The sequence below is a fragment of the Struthio camelus genome, chromosome 9 (genome assembly GCF_040807025.1).
Source record: "Struthio camelus isolate bStrCam1 chromosome 9, bStrCam1.hap1, whole genome shotgun sequence".
Classification (NCBI taxonomy): domain Eukaryota; kingdom Metazoa; phylum Chordata; class Aves; order Struthioniformes; family Struthionidae; genus Struthio; species Struthio camelus.
The window spans coordinates 12,408,673-12,434,845 of record NC_090950.1 but is presented as its reverse complement, the minus strand read 5'-3'; the positions used below and the strand labels follow the sequence as shown (position 1 = coordinate 12,434,845).

Here is a 26,173-nt window from a genome sequence, read left to right as displayed (position 1 = left end):
CTGCCCTCTTAGCTGCTTTACATGCTGTTCTCATGAATTGAGTCATGCTCCTAGGGTCCTAAGGATGAAGTCCCAAGCCCTTACCCAATAGCAGTGATGAGTGTTTGAGTCCCACCCAACACAAACACGCAAACACACTTTGGTACAGAGCTTTATTGTCTCACACCTCCTAGGAGCGGCTATCATTGTAACAACAGAAATTGGTATTTTACAGTTACCACAAAAAGTTACACAGGTATCCAAGAGTGTAAAGTAAGCTTTGTAGTTCAAGAAATAAAGTTCTCGAGGACTGATTCTAGGTGTAAGGGCTTTTGTAAACATATTTTGGTGAAGAGGTGTTTATCCGCAAGGGAGCAGGCAGGCATGGTCCGCTTCAGTACATTGGAGAGGCAGTATTTGCACGGTACAGAGGCAGGGCATCTATCCGTTTACTAGATGACTTGCTTCCCTGGAGTTACCTCTGCAAAGTGAAGTCAGCAGCATGGTGAAATCCCTATGCAATGTGAGCAGGCACCAACTACTAATCCTTTTCTGTAGGAGGTGACAGGGTACGGGTACTTGTTTCATCTCTGGCATCTATCCTTAGGGAGAAAATGTAAGCTAGCCAAGTCGTACGCCTATCCATAATTGTGGCCACTGACACCCATTGAAAGGCACAAAGAGAAACACACCACAGAGTAGGCCCCCATAGGTGTGGGCATCCTACCAATAACCTGAGCCATACCCAATTCTTCTAATTATAGATTTGGGGGGGGGGGGGAAGGGGGGACTCACCATTCCTTCTACGACCTCCTCTTGCTTTGTCAAGCCTGCACTGCAACTGAAGCTTGCTTTGATGTTCTCACAGGACACAGCAAGCTTCCTCATGGCCACAGCAACAGTAGGATCAGGGCTGGTGCTACCTGCAATAGGGCTGCAGCTTCCAGGGCTCTGAAGTGTCCACAGTCTTTAATGCAGCATTGCAGGGCTGTTTTACAAATCCAGGTACTATCACAAAGGTAAATATTTTAGAGGACAATGTGCATATCAGTTTTAGATACTGATAGCCTACTTAAACATAGTGCTGTCCTAGATACACTAAGCATAGCAAGTTTTTTAACAAAAGGTAGGATGAAAGGACCAGCATAGGCAATGTGCAGCAGTTACACACCAACTGTTTACGCAGAGCAATAACACATATTTAGACTGCCTGGAAAATTTATTTTCTTTTCTCCTTCTTCCTATGTTATATGCCAATAAAAATATTAGTAGCCAGAGTAACAACTCCTACTTGTTCTAATTGTGCCAGTTATGACGGTATTTAGAGCCCACAAACAATTTTGTCACGGAATATTCAGAGGTGTGCCTACTCATAAGGGTACATTCTGGACCAGATATCCCTCCCTCAAATCAGTATCCTCACGTTCCCTAGAATTTTGGGCTAAGTTGATCAACAACAATCCAAACACTTCCAATCCTCAACCCCACACTATGGCTTTAAAATTTACATCCTGAGCTTCTATATCAATAAGGTAACAAGATAAAACAGACTGAGTATGAGAGGAAACATCTTATTAGATCAGGTGATCTAGGAGAGCACAGTCCGACACGGACTCCACGTCTGTCTTTCGTGACTACATAAGCACTACCCATCAGAGCAAGCAGCAAAAAAAAAGTTCAGATGGAAGTTTCACACAGTTGGATAAACAAAAATGGGTCAATGGCTACTCAGAGCTCATCACTTAAAGCCTTCAGGACCCTAGAGGCCTCTTCCAGGTACCACACCTGTGATATTTGAATCCCTACACATTTGCCATTCCAAAAGCTGAAATAGTCCTGATCTTAAGCTCATGTCAAACATTAATGGTCATAGCACTTCCTCTTCTCAAGCCCTACTCCTAAAAACCTCTATTTCTGCTAAGTGATAGGAAGCCATTCAAAATTTTCTTTGTGTACATGGTCATCACACACAGCCATTATTAGGCAGCAAAGCATTGGGAAGGTGAAGGGAAGCACATTTGGCACCAAGAAAGCTAAAGCACAGAAGAGATGAGTTGTGGGCATGTTGACAGCAGTCTGTCAGGGAAAGGAGAGCTACTTCTCTAGGCATCAAGAACTTCAGCTCTCATCTTGGCTCCTAAAAAGACATCTATAGCCCTCGAAAAAGTGAGAGCGGGATTCCCCGGCTCAGCACTGGTCATCCCTGAATGACAGATGCACACTAAAAGACACAGTCCTCCTAAGCAAACCATTCAGTTGCTGGAAGATTTTTGGAGCAGGTTAGACCAACATCCATGAGCCATGTCTGGCAAATACTTACTCAACACTGGGACCTTGGCTCACAAGGAGTCCTCAGGAGTCATGCTATTTCCACCCTTTTCTTTGAAGACCTTCATGTTGCTAAGATCTTTTCTTTCCAGAGTGCTAATGCTTCCCCAAATACCACAACGACATTTCTTCAGGGAAGGCTTGAGGCCAGCATGCACAAGTGTCCAGTGCCTTTGTAGGGCCAACAGCACTGTTTCCAGACTGTATTGCTGCTGAACTGACACAGCTGCAGATGCCCCAGGCTGCCCAAAAAGCTTATGCACATCCTGCCTGATGTGCACCTAACCGATACAACATTCAGACATCAAAACTGCTTATATCAAAACACACTTTTCAATAAATCCAGATCTACAAAATCCATGTGCAGATAGAAAGCATTTACAGATACAGTAATTTTTCACATATAAAAAATATAATACTATAATTCTCTTCACACATCATCATTTTGGAGGCCTAGACATTTTAACTGAAAAAGGTTGGCCAAGTTTTCTATTTTTTTTTTAATAGATACCCACTTTTAAGCAAAACCTTGTCTCAAACTCTAGTGTTTCCACTTTAGCACTGTGTTCAGCTGCCTTGGTAATTACACCCGTGTCACACTGATGGACACCTTTCCACATAAGGAAACTGCAGGTTAGAATTCAGTTCAATCAGACTAGTAGGAAAAAAGAATGAAGCTTCATGGTCTGCTTCCCCATCCGTGGGTCTTAGGAGAGATGGGATTCACATCTATGGGGGGGGGGGGAGGCATAACTCAAGTACACTTTCCTTGAATAAGTTTCAGAACTAGACTGAACAAAGTGGGTTTCATTTCCTTCTGTGGAAGTACTTAGCATAAGAGTAATTTTGAATATGCATAACATGCAAAGTTCACATGACTCCCCTAACAGCTTCACTGGTAAACATCTCCCATACTATGCCTGCCATTTCCCGCAAGACTTGAACTACCAAACCAAGCTGCATCAACTTACAAACTAATGATCCCAAGTACAGCTTGTCCAAAAAAAGAAAAAAAGAAGTCACATTACTCAGTGCTCCCCACCACCCAGCAAATGCATGCACACAGAACAACCCAACACTGTTCTTCCTCCAACAGAGCTTAGTGTGCTCCATAAGTTGGAGAAATTACTTCTGCTGATTTCTTATTTAGGGCAGAAAGCTCATAATATTCATGAATTCCCGTGTAAACGGTTCATAATAGCCATCTACTGAAAACAAACTTCATTTCTATGGAAGAGCAGTAGGGTTTTTTTAATATTCAAAGAACAACTTGAGGCAACGTTTGATACATGCTCGTAAGTCTCTTAACTTCTAATTACATACTTCAGCGGTTTATACTTTTCCTGCTCGTGATCTCATGCTAGGGCAATTTCCTCTGGTCAAGTTATAGTTTTACATACCACATCTGTGCTGAGTCTCTCACTAGTGTTTCTAGTGCAGATGAATCTAAAAGGACAACCCTCCAGGATCACACCCCAAGGATTTTTTTTCCCCATTAGATGAAAATCAAATAATGCCTTCTTAAAATTATTTCGCACACAAGAACAATTACAGGTTGCAAAATATAGATTGCAAGAAAGATCTCTTTCAGTACTCAATATTTTTTTCCAAACTGATCCTTGTAATCACAAACTGTAATTCACTACTCAAAGATAAGAGATTTATGCTCAGGGATCCCATAATTTCTTTTGTGGTCTTCAAATAATTTACTTAGTTTCTGTAGATATAGCTCATGTAGCTGCTCAATCTCTTCAGTGGTAGGATTCAAGTTCCGTTTCACAGGGATGGGGCTTCCCACTGCAAATTAAACACAGCAGCAGTGTTAGCTTCACTGACATCTCTTTTTAAGTAAAATTACCCTCCCTCTTGTAATAGCTCCATCACAGCTCCCAGGAACGTGACAGAATCACAGCACAGTTCTCTCACCTTGGGCCTGATCCCACAAACATAAGCCCTGGGTCTGGTTTTCCACTTTCTTTTGCTCGAGTTCAGATAAAATGAATTAAAAAAAAAATTCATCACTTCATTTTGGCCGCAAAAGAGTAGACATGGAAAGCTAGCTCTAACCTGAAGGAACAGTTTGCACTGTAATGTACAATCCCCTGGGCTAGGGGCTGTCTTGCTAAAACATTTTTAACGGATGCCTAGTGAGTTGTAGTTTTCCAGGCTGGACCACTCTGGGTAGGTCTGTGCTCAGTAAAATAAATCAGAGCTTTTTACAGTTCTTCCTTTCTCTAGCAGTAACAGTGAGGAGTAAGAAACTGCAAGCTGATTTGCTACTCTGTGTCTCAACCCGTTGAGCAGCCTCAGCCTTCTCCTCTTCCTCCAGCTCCCGTTTTGCCCAGGCCACATATCAGTCAGTGGCTTTTCTTCAGGTGAATAACAGAAATCAAGTGTTTGCTGGAAGATGCTTTGCATTGCACCAAAGATAAACTGTCATCCACCCCTCAGGGCAAACCAGCATTTCATCCAGGTGTTGCTAGTTTTGAAATCTGAACCTCTTACAGCTCAGGACATGTTTAGGACACAAAAAAAAAGGGGGAATACCTGAAACCCTACAGGCAAAGTTTATTAAGTGCAAGAGTACATGTCGATTAAAATATCTGTAGCTTCTCACTAACTTCTGTTCTGGTTTGAATACTGAAGGTACTCGGCAAGACAGAGACTGAGAAGATAAGGGATATCCTTGACCATACCAACACACGTAAAGGAAATATAGATATCCTCTGATTATACAACATGGTTTTCACGGCACCTGTACCATAAATTGTCAGTTACTGCAGCTCAGGGGGCGGTAGCACTTACAACCCCCAGCCCCGCTAAGATGTTCGAGACATACACTGCCCACACCTAAACGACTCCATGCGTCAAGCACTACGCAAAATCTGCTGCTGCCCTCCTTCGAGCTGAGCAAGCCCAGGAGTGAAGGTGCAAGGGAATCCGGCAGGGGTCCCGAGGGCAGAGCTGCAGTTAAAAAGCCCGCAGTACGCTAACAGCAGCTTCCCGCGCTCGCGGTCTTCCTTACGTCATTCAGTCACTGCCATTTTTGACAGCTGCTCTTCTTTCACTGGAAGTAAACGGAAGCTCTGAGAGCTTAACAGACTTCGCCAAGATCACACAGGAAGTCTGTAAAAAGATGACTTAAATGGATTTGCAGGTGCCTGATAAAGGCACCTGAACATCCCTTTCAACAGATGTTGCCACCTCAGCTGGGACGGTGTTGACAAAAGGCAGGGAAGGCATAGCCAACTGCAAAGGGGCCGATTCTGCAGATTCCTGCTGCAGCTCTTGCTGCCAAGAGCTCTCTGGCCCTACGCGGTGCTGACATTCAGTCTTTACACGGCAAGGGGGGAGAGCGCAGCCCTGGGTTGAGTAAGACCTTGGAGGTATGAAATCACTGTACATCAAATAAGGAATTTCCAGGAGCATGCACGAGCCCCAGCCCTTCTGCAGCAGTCTGCCCTCCTACGAGGGGAGCTCTTCTGTGGACTTGGAAACTGTGCTGATCTCCCTAATTTTCCATGCAGCTTTAAAGGAACTGCTGAATACCACGTTTTCGAGCTGGTTCTATTCCTGAAGAGCAGCAATAATTTTCAGCAAAATCAAATTACTTTCACTCGTGCAGCCCAAAACACTGCCACTCGGAGACCTTAATTTTGGTGAATTGTGTCCTTCCGCTTTAGGAAATGAGGCTTCGGGCTCAGTTTCAGCCGCGGAAAGAGGACAACTCGCTGTCACCTGACCCACATTGCCAACACGGCTAACCGGCTTGGGTGGAGTTTAGGGCGACTGCTGCTCTCAGAGCCGTATTGAGCCACACCGAGGGGCCCTCCAAGAATGCAGACACATGATAATGGTTTTCAAACATGAGGAAACAGAAACACTATAGATAAGGGGTTTCATGAGATCACATAACAAGTTCTGTTGCAAGCCTTGCTGATCTGCAGCGCTCCTGTACTCTAGCCGTGGAGCACACTCCTGCCCTTGCAGTAAATATAACAGTGATGAAGATTTGCTTCAAAGCAAAAGATATTTTAAGCCTCAGAACAGTCTTGATGTCATCTGCCCAATGAAAAAGTGCAGAAAATGCCTTGCTGTCATCCCAGTGTTTGGAAAACTTTTCGGCTTTCAAATAAGCAACATTTGTAGCCTGCCTAGGCACAAGGTGGGCTTTAAAAATCAAATCTTTTTCAAAACTTTTAAATATATGCCCTAGTAAAAATACAAGTCTACATGAAATTTAACATAAATTACTACTACTACTTTGTATTACATGTTTTGATTTGTTCCAAACTAAAACCATAGCATCCCTCCCTTGAAGGGAGGGAGGTCCAACATGGAATACAAGAACAGCTTTGTTTATTTTTCTACACAGACAGATTTCATTCAGTCACTCAGAGTCTGGCTCAAAGTGGTTCATCCAGATTACACAGGCAGCCAGCTGCTGCCTTTGCATGACACCCAGCCTAACTTTTTAAAAGTGTGGCTGTCAACAGCACTACTTAATGCCACTAACATCTAAAGACGTTCGCCCCTGCGCTCCAGAGAGGGAAGATGACCAGCGATGAAAGCTCCTGGTTAAAAAAAAAAAATCTCTTCCAAACTGCCTGCCAACATGGCCTGCATGTTCTCCACTAAACATTAATGGACCTTTCCACAGCAAAAAGCACGAGAGGGAGGAAACCCCCTGGGGGAGCTGCAACGGCATTTACGAACGGGCGCCCCGAAAGGACTCGGCCTCTCCCCCGTCCGGGCACGGCAGCAGGAGCTCCAGCCGGGGCAGCCTTGCCCCGTCTCACTGGAAACACCCGACGGCTTTTTCTCTGCAGGGCTAGGAAAGGAAGGCGCTGGGCACCTTGCGAAATAACTGCAGTGTGCAGGAGCTGCAGCAGGAGCAGGGGAGCTGCGGCAGCCCTCTGCCACCGACTGGATAGCCCCTTCGATGCCCCTTGAGGGGTCCCGAGGATGTGAGCCACTGACCGAAGTGTGCATGAAGAACTAGATTTGGCATGGCACAGAAAGGGAGAAGGGAGGAAGGGATCCCTCCTTTCAGTTGGGGGGAGAATGGGAAGTTAAAAAAAAAAAAAAAAGAAATTAAGGAAGATTTTTTTTTAAACTTAGTCTCACATACTTGCTTTGGATGCTCAGTAGCCAACTGCTTTTGTTGGAACAGATTTACAAATTTACACAGGTACTAGATGCACATTTACACATTTTTAAGTGTCTCCAAAAGCAGTGGAAGAGGCACAAGGAACTTACCAACAGTATGAATGGGTTGCCTGTAAGGTATTAAGCCAAAACTGTATTGAAATATTCCTCTAGCGTGAAACAGCGGCAGAGCAAAGCCCATTTTCTTTTGCAGCTTCTCCTGTATATTTCTGAGCCGTGAACCTTTGGGGTTTGCAACTTGCTTGAATAGTTCATTTTCACCAAAGGAAAACACTGGGACCAGATGAGCCCTGCAAAACAGCCAGAACTACGGTGAACGCTGGAGAACCCCACGTGGCCCTGCACTTACACCAGCAGCGTGCAGACTGCTGCACCGCTCCAGCCGCTCTAGAGTTCATCAGCAATAGGCATTCAGCTCTTCTGAAATGCAGCTTCCTTTTGGCTGGCTTTCCCCCCCACCTTTATTTAGTTATTTATTTATTTAGGCCTTCACACACAACTAGCAGCTAGTTTCTGGGCAGTATTTAGCTGGTTGCTACCTGTTGCAACTTTTAATGACTATTCATAATCATAAAAATATATAATTATTCATATAACAATCATAACTATGATCTTAGCCATCAGTATTTCAGTAAGTTCACCCCGGTTTTCACTGCATTTTCTCCTTTGGCAAGCAAAGGAGCCTTGTTGCTAACCTGACAAAGCTCCTGACCGGGGAGCATCAGAAACAGATCTTGGCCTTTTCCTGCCTTTTGGCCAGAGTAGTGCACGCACTTGATTTCAGCACAAAAAACATGATACAAACCAGACATTCTCACAGACACGAGTCCAGTGCCAAACTCCCCTGGTGTCCAGCTCCCCGTGAAATCCTGCTTCCTCCAGGCTTCTTCAAAAACACTAGCCTTAATCTGTTACTATCAGAGATCAAATTGTACCCTCATAAATTAAATTAATTCACTTTGGCTCCTTCACAGCTTAATGAATTTTTGTTCAGTTCATGAGCTGTCTTGGGAAGAAAGGCGCTGGCTACCTCCTGGACAAACTACTTAGGCCGATGGAATCAGTGCAGTTGTCTCCAACAAGAAAAAAGAAAAAAAAAAGACTATATTTAGAACTGACCGCAGTATGTTGGGATTTTTTTCTTGAACGCTTCGTTTCATTGAAACAGATTCTACAGCTTAAGCTTAAAAAGATTATTTAAAGCCAGAAGAATCCTAGCCAGTCTCTGAAGGACACTGAGGTGTTTTATTTGCTTTGCTCAAGTCTTAATTTCCACATTTTAGCTCCATTCAGCTTTCACTACCTTTGAGAAAAGCCTAATTGTAAAATAGCAGCATTGCTAGTAATTTGGTCAGGATGAATTACCGAAGAGCCCTGAATGCCTGGGGAGGATGCGCTGAGGACAGAGCAGGCTGGAAAGAGCCACGGACAATCACAACCGCCTGCTTGGAAAAAACGAGCACTTACATAGCTCGTCACACTACTGGCTTCCTGACTACTACCATTCCCCTCTCTGGTCTGACTGGTGTCTGCTCAAAGGCTGCTTTCTCAAATACACCTCATCTATCACCCTGCCACCTGTAAAGGACACATTGGAAAGCCTGGAAGAAAGCTTAGCTCTGTATATACTCCATTTTTAACTACAACAGTAAAACAAACAGGAAAATCTTGTCCTGTAATAGCAATTTTGTATACACCCTGAGACTATGGGATTTGTTTTAATCTGCACACTAAAGGCTTTTGCAGGGCACTATGTAGGAGGTTGCAACAAAGAAATAAGTAACTTCTGATTACGAAACTAAAGATAAGACATCTGATTCATCATCTACGTCTTTATGATTTCTTCACTTCGTATCAGATACCTGTGTTACTTTGGGCCAAGAGGTCTTTTCCAGAAGTCCAGAGGACTTCTGCACACATATTCAGACCACTTCTGAAAAGAGCAGCTGAGGCATGCCAGCGCTTCTCCGCAGCGGCAGCGCCAGGAGCCAGGGCCGGAGAGCGCAGGGCTCGGCGCTCTGCACTGCCCCTTCCTCTCTTGATATTTGATGCTGCAGATCAAAAGCATCAGAAGATGCCCAGACCCAGAACAGCTTGTAGACCAGCGGTTAAGACGATCTGTTGAGATGTACGTTTCTGTTCACTCAGGTCGAGACAGGGGGTCTACAGGTGACCACCTCATCCTAGTCGAGCACCCTAAGCACTGAGCCACTTTATTAAAAGAGGAGGACCACCACTTGAAACACAGGACTTCATAAAGGAAGAGCTGGCCCTCCATGTGCTCTGCGAGCGCCCTGAACTCGCCAGCCCACGTTAGGGCTGCTTTCGAAATCAAGGCCATGAGAGAAGGGAGTATCCTGTTTCTCAATGCAAATCAGCTTACATGAGAGACAACCACCAGCTTTTGTGATCTGTCAGATCAGAGAGATTTCTGGACATGCTCAGAAATAAGCACCTAAATATTTTTGTAAATCTTATGGTAAAAAAGAATAAACTACTGATGGGGCATAGGATCCCACTGGGTTAATCAGCAGGCAAACAAGGACTGAGTAAAGACCCATTTAGGCACTTAAGTCCCAGTTCAAATATGCAAGTCTTATTTCTGGGTACAAATTAGACTAAAATGTTACTTTCTATAGGAGAACAGGTCCTTTATGGGACTCCTATGGAAACGTATCAAAAAAAACCTCTTGGAATCGTCTAACACTGACTAATTTCTAGGAGAAAAAATGAGATTAGCAGCCTAGCTGAAAACAGACAGCTCTTCTCAGCAGCCATCTTTTCCTCTAATTAATAGTTAAAAAACTGACTGTTACAGACTTGGCCAAGGATTAATTGCTTCCTTCCCCTCTCCTATTGCTTAGCATATCAATGTATAATCCTGGGAGCCATCTAGAAAACTTAGCAGCAACAAGTCATTGGTTCCAATATTTCTAATATAGAAGGCATCTAGAACAGTCCAGCACAAACACAATAGCTCATTATGTAAATCACTCAAAAGATATTAATACCAGCTCTGTTTAGTAACACACTGATGGATTTTTGATAGTAAAAAATAAACTATTTTTTCTTTGAGACTGACACCCCAAATTCCCAGGAAACTTACATTTGTAAATAACGAGCTTCAAAAGAAAGTCTTTAGAATAAAGATGAAAAATCTTTCTGGACTATACTTTTAAGTGATTTAATAAAATAAGGCCTAGCTTTCTAACCTTTTTGCTTAAAATGATATGGAAATACTATTTCAATGTCACTTCAATTTACAGAACAGAGAACAATTCCTGAGTCACTCAGTAACAAAAGCCAAGGCTTACTAATATTGTTTCACAATTACTACTTTTCTGCTACTGCAATATAAAACAACAGAAACAAATAACCAAGATATGTTAATATTTCCACCTAGTGATAACAAGTTATGTAAGGCAAAGAGGAGTTTTCAACACTCCCAGACTGGATCTAGATGCTGAAACTGGCTCCAGTTTCAGATAGCTGCATGTTCATACACAAATGACTTTCAGACTCTAATTATGAGTTCACTATATATAGTATACGCTATATTTATGAATCAGTCTATATTCAAAGCATGCTTATTGGAACAGCCTCGATGGGGAACCTACCCGTGTTTCAAGGCCATTTTAATAAAACCTTTCCTCTTGAGGATGTTCAACGTTAAACTTCCAGGATGTGCATTCAGAGACTCCTCTGCTCCTCCGATCACAATGACAGACGCGTGGCCACCTCCATCGTTGTTCAGCACATATGAGACGCTCTCTTTGGATACCGAAACCATTCCTTCAGGGGCAAACATTTTAAGAGCAGCTCAGTAGAGCCTCACATAAAAGTACAGTGGAATTTAAGAAATATTTGTAAATGATATCTAAATGATGTTTCTAAATAATTACAGCACAGGACACAGTTCTAAAGCCTGGATTGAACCTCTAACTTTTCAACAGATTTAGTCTTAGGTAAGTCCTTTGATTTCCCATTGATGAGCTAAATTCTGCTTGCCTGCCATAGAAGTTTTCTGAGATCTTCAGGAAAGAGGAGGCTCTTCTGCCAACATAACTCCTTAACGGAGAGGCTCCTACGCCAAGTACAAAAGAGTTGAATTGCAGCAGATATTGAGAGGCCGCAGCCAACACCACAGAAGCAGGTGTACATAAACAAATGCACAGAAAAAACAGAGGACTTGTTAACTTAAACAAGGGTCTACAGTGCCAAGCCGATCCCTTTTACTCTTTCCAAAGTTATAATACAGCAGCTCCACCTAAGGCAGGGGGACCACAGTGTCAGAAGAAGCAGAAAGGGCTCAGTTGTACGATTCCCAATGACTGCATCAGCTGCTCGTCTAGTACCCAGCATCTGACAGTCGCAAATCTATTTAGGCCAGAACAGCAGAACGTGAAGCTCTCCTGGTATTCCAGCTGAGACAGCTACTTCTAATTTGAGGAGGGCTGCTGCACGAGCCTTTAACGTCAGCTTGGCCCTTGCTCTGAACTCGGCCCTCTGAAAAATCCCCTTTCTAATTGGTACCTTTCCGACCCTCTCCAGAGTTCCTCTGTGCCCTAGATTTACTTGCAAGGCTCATACTGATACCGTTTACCCAAAAGCCAAAAAATAACGCAATAGGAGCACAGCTTTCAGTAACACGAAGATTTTATAAGTAGTTTATTATTTTACTGATAACCAGTACTATATGGAAGGTCCACTCTGCTCTGTCACCTGCATACATGTCAAAAACAAGCTAGGATGCTGACTTTTCTTAAGTATGCTTTTTACTTCAGTTATTTCTTGTCTAGCAGGTAAATATTTGTTTCTACAAGTCAACATGGCAAAAACAAATTCAATTCCAGGCTGAGCCATGTTTAAATTTGTCATCTTCCATCACTACCAATCCCTTAACTTTGTAGACCTGAAAAAAACCCTCAAAAATAACATTCTCATGGAAGGACGTTCTCCCGTGACGTTAAACTATACATGGATTTGCAGTCCTGATACTAACCTGAGCTGAACGCCAGGCACATCTGTAAGCATGGAGTGGTTGAATAGCTTGTCTGAAATTACAGCGTTCATGTAGAAGTCAGGCTTGACAGCTAGATCTCTGTCTCCCAAATCTGGTCTTGTCCAAATTTGTCTTGACCGTACTTACTCAACTGCGGTAGTTCAATGAATTTCAGTAAAATAACTCCTGTATTAAACCGTTGTGAAGGGACACTAGTCCTAATTCCGTTACATGTTCTTGTTATCTGTTGTTATTACTGGGGTATCAACAATGAGTTGAGTATGACCCCTTTATGACAAGTGTTGCACAGAACAGAGGGAAAAAAAGTTTCTTTCTTTAGAGTTTACATCACCATCACGATTACACAAGTTTGAAATATGGATCAGAAGTAGGTAATTAACTTCTGACTGAAAAGATAATTACATAGAGAAGGACTTTAAGCTTCTCAGGCAAGAGATTATCTTCAATTTGTTTTTCAAGAGTCATTGTGCAATGACTAAATAGTGTTATACTCCAAAACATCCTCTTCTTGTAAGTCACTGGCAGCTAGTACTGTTGTCTCATAGTTCAAGGTGAGAACAGCATTTTTTTCAGGAAAAAAAAAAAGCCTAATGGTATGACTATTAGCATAGAAATGCAAGTTCAAGCAGTCCATTTACTGTATGGACAGTGTGTGTTCTGTCATTTTAAGGTTTGTTTTTAAAAAAACAAACAAACAAACAAATTGGGACAAACAGAGAAACGAACCAGCATTGGGGATTATCAACAGCTCTGGAGGAACCTACACCCCATCCATGCCTCACTTCCCCGCCGGAGAATCTTCCTTGAAGTCAAGGTTGTTTCTGTGCATGATAACAGCTTGGCAGCACTAAGAAACACAGCCCCGGCCAACACCTAAACCCAGAAGCCCCAAAAGCCTCTTTACCATTTCCCCAACTGGAGAACCATTGAAAGGGTTCACGCTCACAACACGTATTTAAGGCAGGACGAGGGAATGGTAATTGCCCAACAGCCACTAAAGTAAGGCCCTGGAGCACAGCGAGAGGGCTTGAGGCACAGCAGGGTTTCAGGAAACAGCTGGGTGCAGAAGGGAGATGAAGCTGCAGAAAACAGTACTCATCAAATAGCCCAGAGAGAGCTTGTGGCTGTTGGAGGCTACTTTTCCCCTTCTCTGTCGGGTGGCAGATGGTCAGTAGATGCAAATCCACTCAGCCACAGACTACCTTGGTTCCTACTCCCTTTCCTACCTTTCTTACCATATCTAGAAGCATTAGATAATTTAAAAAACAAAAAAAAGCTGTATTACAACTGCCAGTTATGAGGCAATAGAAGAATGAGAAATTTTACTGAAATCTGTCAGTGCTGTTCTAACTGAAGTGAAATAACAATTTACCATTGACAGGTACAGGAGCAGACGCCACATTTTAGGCAGAAGCTGTAATACAGAGCAACAGCTGAGACATTCTGCTTTTACCTACCAACACTCATTATGTATTCTCTGAAGAAGGGACAGCTGAACCAGATGGGCATGATATGAAGGTACGGAGTAATCCCAGGAAATAGATTCTTGAAACCTGTCCCGGTGCAAAAGTTTCCAAAGGCTCCAGCTACCAGTACCCCATGAGGGTGAAAGCCAAACAAGTAGTTGTGATTTGGATTCAAATCTGAAGTTTTTATAAGCTGAAAAATTGAGATGATCAAAGAGATTATAATACTTCTATAGCATATGGACTTTTAAACATAGAATAACAAAGTATGGAGATTGCACACTGGCAGGATACAGAACTGATGACAATTCATTTCCCTCTTCTAAGCGCTTTAAACTGCCCTATTCTACACCTAAGCAAAGTAAGTATAAATAGATCTATCTCAAACGATCATTTCTGTAACATTTACTGCACTGGAGCACTATCTTGTGACCAAGTAAACCAAGTGGAAACCAACTCCTACCCCTCCTTGCTGTTGCTAAATCTCAGACTCCCTGTGCTTTAAGTCCAATTCACTCTGAAGTAACTATTCGAATTTTACCAAAGATGAGTCTTAGATGTCTGACGGCGTTCGTGGCTATTCTAGCTGCCTCTGTTCAAACATTTACAGTTGGGTGAGAACCTTACACTCACCTTAATGGGAAAGTATTCCCTAAAATGTTTCCAAACAGTCCAGCCTCTGACCCAGTGAGACCGTCTCCCTCCGGTGCACGGCGTTTCCCAGTCGAGGTAGTACCACAGCAAGTATAGGACAGCGACGAACCAAAATTTGCCCAGAATCAAGATTACAAAGATCCCACAGCAAAACTCCGCTACAAGAGACAAAACAGGAAACCATAAGGAGCATTAATCATAACTGCTTCCTTGCAAAACCTTGAATTCCCAGCCCTGACGTTTTTATTATGGATGTTTGTTCAAAATGCATTCAAATTGAATTTAGGTTATTCCACATTGTGCGACTGTTCCACTGCAAAAGAGGGTATCACCTCAGTCCGTCTGTCTTTCTTTACCATGCAGCTGGATGAAGAAGCTTAAGATGATGCCAGTTTACTTTAGCAGAAGAAAAGCAGGAGCTGAGGACCAACATGCTTGGCTTCTCCCCATGGTGAGGGCGAACGCTTAGCGTTCGGTACAGAGCGGCTGGCTTCCCCAAGACAGAACAGAAGACGACAGCAAGCGCTCACCAACAAGGATGCAACGCTCCAGAGAGCGAGAAGAGGGGAGCTGAGCTGGGGAAGGAAAGAGGGGAGAGGAGCCGGCAGCAAGATCTCTTTTCTAGGGGGAGTGGTGTTTGGCAAATCCTTTTCCCTTTGTTTCTCAGTCTATAAAATAGGGATAACAGTTCTGACTCCCTGTGACTAAGCAAGGACATGCACTAGACAAGGCCAAGACACTAGCAGGTTCCAGTTCAGTCTCTAAACACACCACCCTAAGTGGAAACTCACTGTTTCTATGGGAGCTTGACAGCAGTTTTAACTCCTGCTACTTTCAGACCTGGGTTAATAAGAGCTGTAACATCCTGTTACAAGACCGATAGGTAGGAAGTGCATTATAAACATTTCGAAAAGCCGGGGGCGGGGGAGAAAAGTGTTTGATTAAACAGAACATGTTACTTGGGAGCCCAATCCTAAAATAATTCTTCGGGAAAACTCCCATCCCACATCTGTGGGAACACGGCCTTTGCAGGACTTGCCGAACTCTGCGCTCTCGCAGCAGGTCAAGCAGCTGCGCCGCGAGCCAGGGACAGCCAGCACCTGCTGCTCCTGCTCCGCGGTTCGCCCCACCTCAGGCTGGTTACTCCAGCTTCCCCTGATCAACCGGCACCATCAGCCTCGTGCATCAGAGTAACTCAGCAGACGCCGAGCCCTAAGCTTGTTAGGGAGCCTGGGCTTTGGAGGCATCTATTCATTTACACAACAGCTAGCAAATGCTGATCCAGTCTCCACCAGAACTCCCAGCAGGCACCGTTGTATTATGCAGGCGCTGCTCTGCGACATTTTACAAGCCAGTTTTAATGAAGTATTTTGTATGTCCCACACCTGACTGGCTTTCTTGAGGACAGTATCTTGTTACCTCCTAAAAGGGGTTATATCAGTGAAACGTATCAGGCTAAATACATCTGCAAAGTGAGTGGAGTAAAGAGCAACAGAAGTATATCAGTCAATAATTTGGCTAACGCAATGTAAACTTTGGCAGAAAACATAGAAATGAGCAGATGGACCAAGAGTAAAAACAATTCAGCCTAGTTAAGTTCAGCTTCATTGAAGATTTTCCTAGCAGAAATTACTTGAGAGTGGAAAACTCACAGCAGGTTGGCTGTACTAAGCAGTTTCTAGCTGCTGAAAAACAGAGCTCAACTGGGCTTATTTGCACTCTTGCATTTCCTTCAATGTGAATACTTATTATTCTGAACTTCTTCCAACGTGCCCTTGCTTCTAGTTTGTGTCCTCAGAATAAAAATGGACAATCACAGGGTAACAGAGAACTACCAGAATCCAGCAGAAGCAGACAAAGCAGGGAAAGCTGCTGATTTGATCGAGCAGGAAAAAAAAGATGAATATTCCCATCACTGGTAGCGAACGAGCAGGAAAAAAAGGAATCTCACTTGTTGCAGAGAAGGGAGGAGAAGGCAACGACCATAAGCAAAAACAGGAGTGAGATCAATGCTCAACCCCACTGGTTTAAAGGATACCCTATTCTTCAGTACCATCACTATGAAAGCACTTTGCTTCCTGCTTAAACAGGCAACACCAGCCCTGCACAGACTAGCACCTCTGTAAGAGCTCTAGAAAGATACTACAGCTAACCGAGGTCCACAGACCCGTGACGCCAATGTGAGAAGCTCCCACAAACTGCAACAATGAGTTCCAGGGAACATTTTTAAAAGTGGAACACGTGACATGGGCGAAGGATCTGACATTAACTTTCACTTCTCCTGAGGCAGAACTCGCTGGGAAGCCCACACTGGCAACAGTTCAAAACAGGGAATACAAATATTTTGAAAAAAGTCATTAATATCTGCTATTTGAAGAAGAGATCCTGAAATTAAAGAAGTTTCTAGGAATCATAATCTCAACATGATGCCAAGGTTAATACTCTGAAGTTGAATAAGTATAATTTCTTTAACGCAGTAAGTGATGCATTTCTCGTGTTCATGCAAAAGCTTGGTATGTTAAAAACATTCCCTAGTCTCCTTGTTGGAAGGACTCTTGGCTCAGGGCAGACTCACACGGCTCTTTAGTATTGGTTTCCTAGCCAAATAGCTGAAAGGTCTATGGATCAAAGCATCACTGATGCAAAAGCTAATTAAAACAGCTACGCCAAGTGCTGGACAGCACTATTTAATACTATGCGGACAAATGTACAAAGGAGATCAAACAACTCACTGCTTTGCGTTAGCTAAAGCAGAGCTAGATCCCATGTGCCTGAGTGCAGGTGAGGTGCTGGACAGGTTAGCATGCTGTCAGCACCTTGCAGGACAAGGCCCATTTATTACTGCATTTGCAATGAGACATGCAAAACAAATTCCTATTACCATAACTCCTTATTATTTCGGTGCATTAATAGTCTGCAAGATGAGTTAAACATCGTTGACTCAAAACCAATGAGCCTATAAACACAAAAAGAGTGTTTTCTCCTTCGAGGAAGTCAGTGAGTACATAAGTGATAACTGCTTTACTTAGGTCCATAAACAAATTCCAGGCAAACAATGAATGACTTGTAATTTGTCACTTCATTGTATCCTCCTTGCCTGTTTGGATACACTTCCAGTACACACTGTAAGCACCATCGTTTTGCTTGAGCTTGAATTGAAGCTTTGAAGATATCTCTGTGGTGTATTGCAACAATGGGGAAAAAGGGAAACAATAGGCGTCAGAAGAGAATACACTGCCGTGGGACTCAACATCTGGTTTACCAGTCAACGTTGAGCACGTCAGTTAACATCCCTTTTCCTCCATTACCCTGTTTATAACATGGAGATACTGATCTGTTGCGAGAAATGGCTGAAAAATGCTATAAATAGCGTTGGTAGCAGCACCAGAAGCATCCTGACCAATAGCGTTTGAATGCCTGATGTTTCACTCATTAAACAGGCTCTGAGATTGCAGCCGTGGGCACCAAATTCATAAAACACTAAATGCCACAGAGAGAGGAAGAAGGAAACAAGCACATTGAGTGGGAAAATAAGGGTGATCCAGGAATTTTAAGTGCAGAACACACATGCAGTTACTAAGGAGTCAAAAATGCCTGAGTAATACCTGCTGTGAAGGCCACCAAGCCCAAGATTGTTTGTCTGCTACTCTCAGAGCAGAGACCGCGTCCAGCCACCACAGACGTGTCCTAAGCGGCCAGCGCTGATATCAATCAAACCAAACTGAGCTCTCCATAGTATCCCACAAAGTAAAATAAAATAGCTCACGCTCAGATCCCCCTCGGCTGCTCGACAACCGAGCCAGCTCAGACAGAAACGAGCTATGCTGCAGGTCCTGCTGTAACCGCAGTCCTTTGCGAAGCTTTGTGTCGGAAAACACATTGTGCTGCTACCACTTAAATCAGCCCCAGACTGCCACGACAGTTCAGGGATTTGAACCTGGTCCCACAAACGATGTGATAACGAGGACATCATTATCCCACTGACTTTCTAGTGAATACAGAGGGAGAGATGTGGTTTTAAGCATTTACATTTCTCTAGGCATCGAGTACACGTACATGCAAACACATAAAACAAGCTTAGGGCAAAAAGCAAGCCGAAAGTCTCATTTTTTACATCTATAGCCACAGAGGGAAAACGAAAGGCAGCATATTCTTCAATAACCACAGCGACGTTCCTACAACAGAGCAGTCCCTTCCTCATCTTTAGGCTTCAGAGCAGCAGCAGCACTTCTGAGTTGGGTGCTTGAGAAACAGACTATTGGAGGGAACGCAGAAGGAGAATTGCACAGTGATGTTTTAGTCCCTGATGAACATTTTTTTTCCTTTCTGTTATCCCTCAAGGTAACACTGCTACGTCGATTTTGGCAGATCTTCAGAAAGACATGCAGAACTGATTATCCCTGCCTAGTGGCTTCTTTCATAAGAAAGAAGCATGAGCCTTAATTTCTATAAATACTTTATATAGATATAATTTTTTATAAATTGTAAAGAATAGAACAGAAATTTACATGAGAGAACATGCCCAGCAAACAAACTCTGACAGTCACAACACGGGAGCACGCACGTGCAGCACCTGAGAGGAAGCAATGTGCCAAGACAATGATAAATGAGTTTCATTGCGCCTGCAGAGTACTCTTCTGCAGCTTTTACATGGAAAGTCTCTTTAAAAACGTAATCCGTAAGGTTAATGCTATCCTGCTTAGATCCCACTTGTCTGTGCAGTTCTGTCTATGTACGGATTTCCACCAGAAGCACAGGAACTTGCTGCCACTTACTGCCTGATACAGAATCCCCAGCCAAAAACAAGCTGGGAAGCTATTTAAGCTCACCGCCCTAGGAAATGGTTGAAGTCAACCTGAACATATGGCAGCTATTTTCAGGAGTGAGGGCAGCAAGGAAGTCAGCATTTGTCGAACCCTCTCTCTTTCTTGTAGTAGAGGTCCTTTCTCAGTTTATTGGTTACAATTAGGAGTCCTGATCACAACAATATTTGAGCATTCCTACCAAGGCTGCTGAATTTCAACATTACTAGGAGAACAAACACAAACCCTCAGATGCAAAGGTTTGGAGGGTGGCTCAAAGGCTCACCTACTCTGGAATCTGCTTCCAGTTCCCAGCTAAGCAGACCTTCCATTGACAAACACTGATTAACTAGAGATACAGAGAGCTGGGCACTGCTGACTGCTAGAGACAGAGGTCTGGATAAAGTAAATCCCCAAGTTACTGATAACCAAATGCTGAGACGGCATGCCAGGGAATATATCAGTCTTTCTATTTCCCATTTCTTTTATTCCTCCTTAAGCATCCCCTATCAGCGACGCTCGCGTGCAGAACGCCAAGCTAGGTGGTCCCCTGGCCTGGCTCAGCACAGCCATTTTTCTGTTCTCACTCTCGAGAGGAACACACACACACACACACACATACATACATACAAAGACACGATTAAATCTCCTCCCGAAGACGCAGGCAACCAAGGTAGCATTCCTGCATGTACTACTTGACCAAGCATCAGTAAGTACTCTTGTTATTCTCTGTAATCACACAGGAGTCCCTGCCCAAGGGCCACCAATAAATGTCAGGGACAGAGGAGTACAGACAGACAGACAGACAAAAACAACGTAGCAATATCAGCCAGCTTGCCAGGAAGAGATCATAGCAGCTTAGCCGAGTTTTCTTAGACAATAAAAGAGCTTTTTAAAGAAGGCTTTGAAGAGAAATAAGATGGTAGTTTTAGCCAGCTACAGCTGAAGAATTAAGTCAGCACCAGATAACTAAGTATCATGACAAGTTTGGGGGGGAGGGGGTATTTTTTTGCTTTAATGCATTACACAGCACACCTTTCTCTTCACTTAAGAAACGTATTATTCCAGCAGCAATATCCCATTCCTTGGCAAATGTCTCATCATTTCTGTTCTTTTATGGAAGCCAGAGCCACAACTCAAAACTGTCTCCAACCAAATCCAATTAGCACTGCTTCATCCTACATGTTACATGTACAGAAGTTTAATCACTAGAGAACAGGATGTACTTTAATATACACCAATATCTTTAGCATGTCACTTTGCAGCCTTGTACATATTAGCGTATAGTTGTTATTAAGCATCGACTGTGTATTATTAAGTATTTTACAAGTCAATACAGAATCTCATGAACCTGTAACTAAATCCCTTAGACTTACTGTGAATACACACTAAAAATCCATCCCCTCCTGTGTGCGTGCACGACAATCACCTCCTAGGTCCTCTGTAAGGAGGAGACTGGCCCCACCACTGCTCGACCTAGGAAGTATGACATAAAAGAGATGCCATTCCTCTCTGCCACTGCCTAATCTGCAAACTGAGTCCCGGGGATCTTGGCAGACAGTTTAAGCTCTCTCTCGCTTCCATCTCTCGTTGCTTGGACCAAGAAACCCCTTAAGTTACCTCATTCTGCATTTAATTCTGTACACGTTGAATTTCGGCATTCCTTTTTACATCAGATCCATAGAAGCTGGCAGAGGAGAAACTCGCCAGCTTGCCTGCTAGCTTTACTTTGTCCAATGAACTGTCATGTCTTCTAGAGAGCAGATTAGAGAGGGGAAAAAACCCAAAAAACTACAACACTTGCAAAGCAATTCATCGATTGTTCTTCGGTTAAATTGCTTTGGCTTGAAATGAACCATTTGCCCAGGTATTGATCCCTGACTGCTACAAACTGAACGTCATTCACGTGTGCAGTGCTGCGGCGCACAGCTCAGCTGAGCAGCAGCCTCACACAGTAAGGGCACCTCGCCAATCGGCTACTGCATGCGAACCGAAACACCTACACGCTGGGTGCTTAACAGGACGATATCAGACGTACTATTAACTGTTGCTAAAGGGCTTTCAGTCAGGACGCTTAAGAAAGATTTCCAAGCCTAAAAACAAAGACTGCAAGCTGAACAACAGCGACTGACACCAGCTGAATTCATAGACAGGCACAATTTCTTTTGGGTATATTTATTGTGAAAGCTAACGTATAAAAACGGAAGCAATCTAATCTCTTTGCTGTTGCTCACAGGCAGACTGGTGGTACTTACAGGCTTTCAGATTTCATCTCTCCGGGTGACTTTCTGTCCGGGATTCGCCTGGACACACAGCTTCGGAGGCAGACACGATACAGCCTATGCCCAAGCTTCGAACTGGCCAGGTCTGCCCTGGGACTGTCACCAGCTGGCCAAGCCAATGTACCTCTAGTAACAGTAATTACAGACATAAGACTACATTTATCACGTTTGTCTCTTTCAGCTTCTTTTTTGAAAAGTAGGTACCCTAAAATTGCAGAATTTCAAATGCTGTTTCAGCAGTGAAACACTAATGACTTGAAGTTATACTTCAGCCTGAAGCTTTTCTGGATTTCTGCTTAATACTGCAAGAAACAGCATAGTTAATGTTTTTCCTGTTTTCCAATTTTAATAGCTTTCATTTTCTAGAATCCAGGCTGATCCCACTTTTCTTTTTAAAGAAACAAGCCCCTTTAAAATACTTTTTTGTTTTTTCCCCCCCTCCATGGAACGTCACCTAACTATTTTAACTTGTTGCACTTCAGGGTGCATAAGAGACTAAAACATACGGCAGTTTCAAATAATACAGAGTGGGAGACTTTTAGATGGACACTTTTTTTTGTCTAACCCACAAACTCCTATACATAGACCACAACATTTCAAAATTCGTTTTTACTTCTGGTGTCACGTCTCTGATCTTTATGGATAACCAGCAGAAGAGCTGCTGCTACAATGAAAGCTTGTTTTTTCTGCTTGAGAGCAAACTTTGGCAGCTTTTTCAGGTAGAGAGCAGGAAAGCACAGGAACTCGCACTCAGAATTTTAAAGAGGTCCCTTTTGTATTTCATGAAATTCTGTGTACCTCTACACGGCTTTTTAGAGGGAGATGCGTGTTTATTCTGCCTACCTTCTGAAGCAGAAGCAACGTGTTTGTGCAAAGTGCAGACCTAGCCCATGCTAGCAAGCTGCACAAAGAAGCAAAACTAACTTGTTTGTGCCGCGCTACCTACTGCAGCTATCCGTTTTTAGTTGACTGATTAGCTCTTTCTACAAATGGTGATCAGCAACTGCAAGTTGACAGTAACTATTGCATATACATATTCCAGGCCAAGTTGTGCATAGTCTTTCAGCACACAAGGAAGAGGGCACTTTCAGTCATCGGTTCCTCGGTTTCAGAAAACCATGCAGCACTCGGGCAGGACAGCCCTGGAGAGGAAGGGGGTGAAGACCAACACTGAATGTGTTTTTCGCACTCAGTTTAGCTACCGTTAAGGGTCACAACCAGGAACATACAACTAATGCTAGTTTTTCAGAGTTTTACATCCAAGTAACATTATGGATTCAAAGTTGTAATTGATCCACGTTAACCTCGTGGCTCACTCTGTATGTCTAATCATGTTTTCACATGCCACTTCCCCGATTTAAGGGACATCATTACCTGATTCAGTTTTCCTCTCTCCAGATACTAATTTTTAGAGTTGTTTATCTGTTGGTCCATTTTATTAAGCTATGGCACCTCACCACACACCTACACAAACAATTTTAGGAACTAAGTCAGTACCCTATTTATTCACGGCTTAATTGGAATAACTATAAGATATCTGTAATATAAACTGTTAGAAATCATATGGTATTATCTGTCCATTTTTTCACATGCAGATATTCTTACATAAGACAGACTGAAGCTGCAAAAGATCCTGCTTGGTATAAACCAGTTCCAGCCATATAAAGATATTTGTGAATTAATTCAAAAAAATGTAATCTTTCCTGTGACGAATTCACACAGTATTTCAGTTGTATATGGATAACCCTCCTATGATTTGAAAGCGTCACTTTTGAATTCAAGAGCCTACAAGCAAATGATCTCTCCAAAACTGTTAGCTCAGCAGATAAACATTAAGAAACACCCATACTGACTGGCAATCCAGGATGTTAAGAATTAACCCATCTTTCAGTTCTTAAAGATATTTAGGATTCAACCAGGTAAATTTTCCTGGTGCTAAGTGACATTTTTTGATCTGACAATCCCTACTGATCTATGATTGAAGGAATACACATACAAAACAAAAAGATCCCCTTTAATAGCTCTAAAGGTAAGTACCCGTATGAAAACACGAGCAGATCATTAGCAGCAGCAAAAATTTACAGCAAAAAAAGAGCATTCTTGCAAACACTTCTTTCACAGTCATGTGTATTCACTGTATTTGATTTAACCAACCATAAGGAAACTTCCTTGCCAACTTTTCTTGACATTGGTTTACAAGCTATGCTAGCTGCAGAAGACAGCTGCCTACTTTTTCTATTGAACTGCAGCAATAGTGGATTTTCTGCAGCCCATTTGTTTCTAGTAAGCAGAGGATATGACTTTCCGCACTTCTCATGAAGGTAGCGGCATACTTACCAACTAGGCTAGGATAAAAATTGTTTCCTTCCACTGCCACTGAATATCCATTGCATTCTTATTAGACTGGAGTGATGGGATACGCCAAGATTTAATCCAATAGTAAAGAATAAAAAATACACAGTGCAATGTGGCCCCCAACATGAACTGTTTATATTCCAGCTGCATGTAATTTAGCATTTGACCATTTTATGTTGCCTCTAAGAACACATTTGCTATGGTGCTTCATGCCTTCCATGCTTCCTTCACTTTTATTTATGCTCTAGCCACCCAAAACCAATTCCCTGAAATGCATCAGACCAACATCTGAATGATAACATATCTGTAAGAATATGCAAGGAAGATGCATGCACTTTCTTTTTCTTGTAAATCCCACAGCATGGACAATCATAAAAGCATGGACAATAACACACAAAATAATTACTCTATACATCAGAGGAGTGCGTTCCATAAGAGAATATTCAACAACGTCTTGCCAGTTTACACAATCCAGGGACCTGGTCCCAAAGGAGTAAGGCCCAGCTCACCTTAACTCATTTCATCAAATGAAGTGACTCATTTCATCAAATTCAAGATAACTAACCAAGATAATAAGATTTGCTGCTGTGATTAAAGGTTTAGTGATAGGAGTCTATTAAGCTATTAGGAAAATTCACTACATATACAAAAACAGTGAAACGAGATTACTTAGCGAAATTGATGGGATCGCTTCCTTAAAGCAAGCAGGACATTTTTCATAAGTTTACTGAAGCTGCTGGATTTAACCCAATTTAACAGCAATCTTTATTAATCAGTTATTAGTCTTTATCATCCACTTAGATGAGAGTTTTATTGAATTACAGCATACGAAGTTATTTTACAAAATCAATAATGAAAGCAGCATTAGTCATGTAGGTCTTTACACTCAAGTTCATTAAAGCGTTGGTGCCAGTCGCCAGAAACCTAATGGGCATTTTAATAAGAGAGTCACGAGCATGTTCAGAGCATGCCGTAAGAAGGAACTAAAGTAAGAGTAAATGCAGAAGAGAAAGAGGGATCCGAAGCTTTCAGAGCAGAGAAGCCCCGGCCTCGAGGCGCGCGCATCCTCCTCCTCACCACGGACCAGGGAGCGGGAAAACAAACATTATTTTCCTCGACTTGGTGGGGGCAAAAGCAGAGGAAGAAGGAAGGCTGTTACCGAGCAGGAGGAAGGAGAAGATCCACTGAAGCACCGCGACTGTCTGGATCCTCCTCCTCAGGGGGACGTTGATGGGGGCAAACTCGACCTTCATGCTGAGCGTGCCCGGGCGCAGCGCGGCAGGCGGCGGCAGAGCAGCGCGGAGAGGCGCGCACCCGCCGGCCCCGGCCCGCCGCCCCGCTCCGCTCCGCCGCCCGCCCCGGCCGGCCGGCCGCGCCCCCTGCGCGGCCCCTCCCCGCGCAGCGCCCCCCGGCCCCGCTCCCCGCCGGAGCCCCGCGGCCGAGCGGGCCGCCCGCCCTCCCGCCGCGTACGGCGGCGCGGCTGCAGGCTACGAGCCCCGCCGCGAGGGCGAAGGCTCCTCCGAAGCCCCCGGCTCTGCCTGACCAGCTCCGACCGACCCGCAGTCAGAGCCCGCCGGCCCCAAGAGGGGTCCGGCACCACGGGCAATTTAAGCAGCTAACACGCACCTTGCTAGGAAAAGCCGTCACCCCTGACGGCCCCTACCACCCTGACTGCAGCAACACCCCGCCAGCAAAGCTGAGCAGAACATGCCCACTAAATTCCCATGATAATAACTATTACAGAAACACGCAGCCTCTACTCACATTGCACACGCAGATGCGATAAACCAAACCCAAGCAAAGCCTCAGCCTTATCTGCCAATTGTGAAACCCACCTGTCTTCACCTTAAATAAGTTACAACAGACAATATGAGTTGAAATACAAGTGGCTTTATTATTCTAAGCTGCAAACTTCAAGTCTCAAGAGTCGAGTTATTGGATGTAGCTTGTTCTTACGTGGAATCCGTGCAGCTGCACCACAAAGTAATCACCCCTCTTTTCCTTAGAGCACCTGACACCATCTCTTATTTTCAGAGCTCTGAATAGCGTTTCAAGCGTATACTCTACAGCTTGCACTGAAGCTACTTTTTAAGGAGCTTACCCAGAAGTTGACCA

General features: G+C 43.5%; 1 protein-coding gene across 3 annotated transcripts; it reads right to left on the bottom strand.

Annotated features, from left to right (window-relative positions):
- Window positions 1-133: 133 nt before the first annotated feature.
- Window positions 134-25,416, bottom strand: MOGAT1 (monoacylglycerol O-acyltransferase 1). Of its 3 annotated transcripts, XR_011142938.1 has the most exons (8): window positions 25,218-25,416; window positions 14,599-14,777; window positions 13,957-14,158; window positions 11,094-11,268; window positions 7,567-7,766; window positions 2,300-4,104; window positions 775-987; window positions 134-460 (listed from the first exon to the last, which is right to left on the bottom strand). XR_011142938.1 is itself a non-coding variant. In XM_009675724.2 (6 exons), the coding sequence occupies exons 1-6, from the start codon at window positions 25,309-25,311 to the stop codon at window positions 3,950-3,952; spliced, it is 1,005 nt and encodes a 334-aa protein (XP_009674019.1). In that variant the 5' UTR covers window positions 25,312-25,416; the 3' UTR covers window positions 134-3,949. The 3 variants fall into 3 exon arrangements, 1 of the variants encoding a protein (XP_009674019.1); XR_694160.2 differs by having other exon boundaries at window positions 135-460; window positions 775-4,104; XM_009675724.2 differs by having other exon boundaries at window positions 134-4,104.
- Window positions 25,417-26,173: the final 757 nt, after the last annotated feature.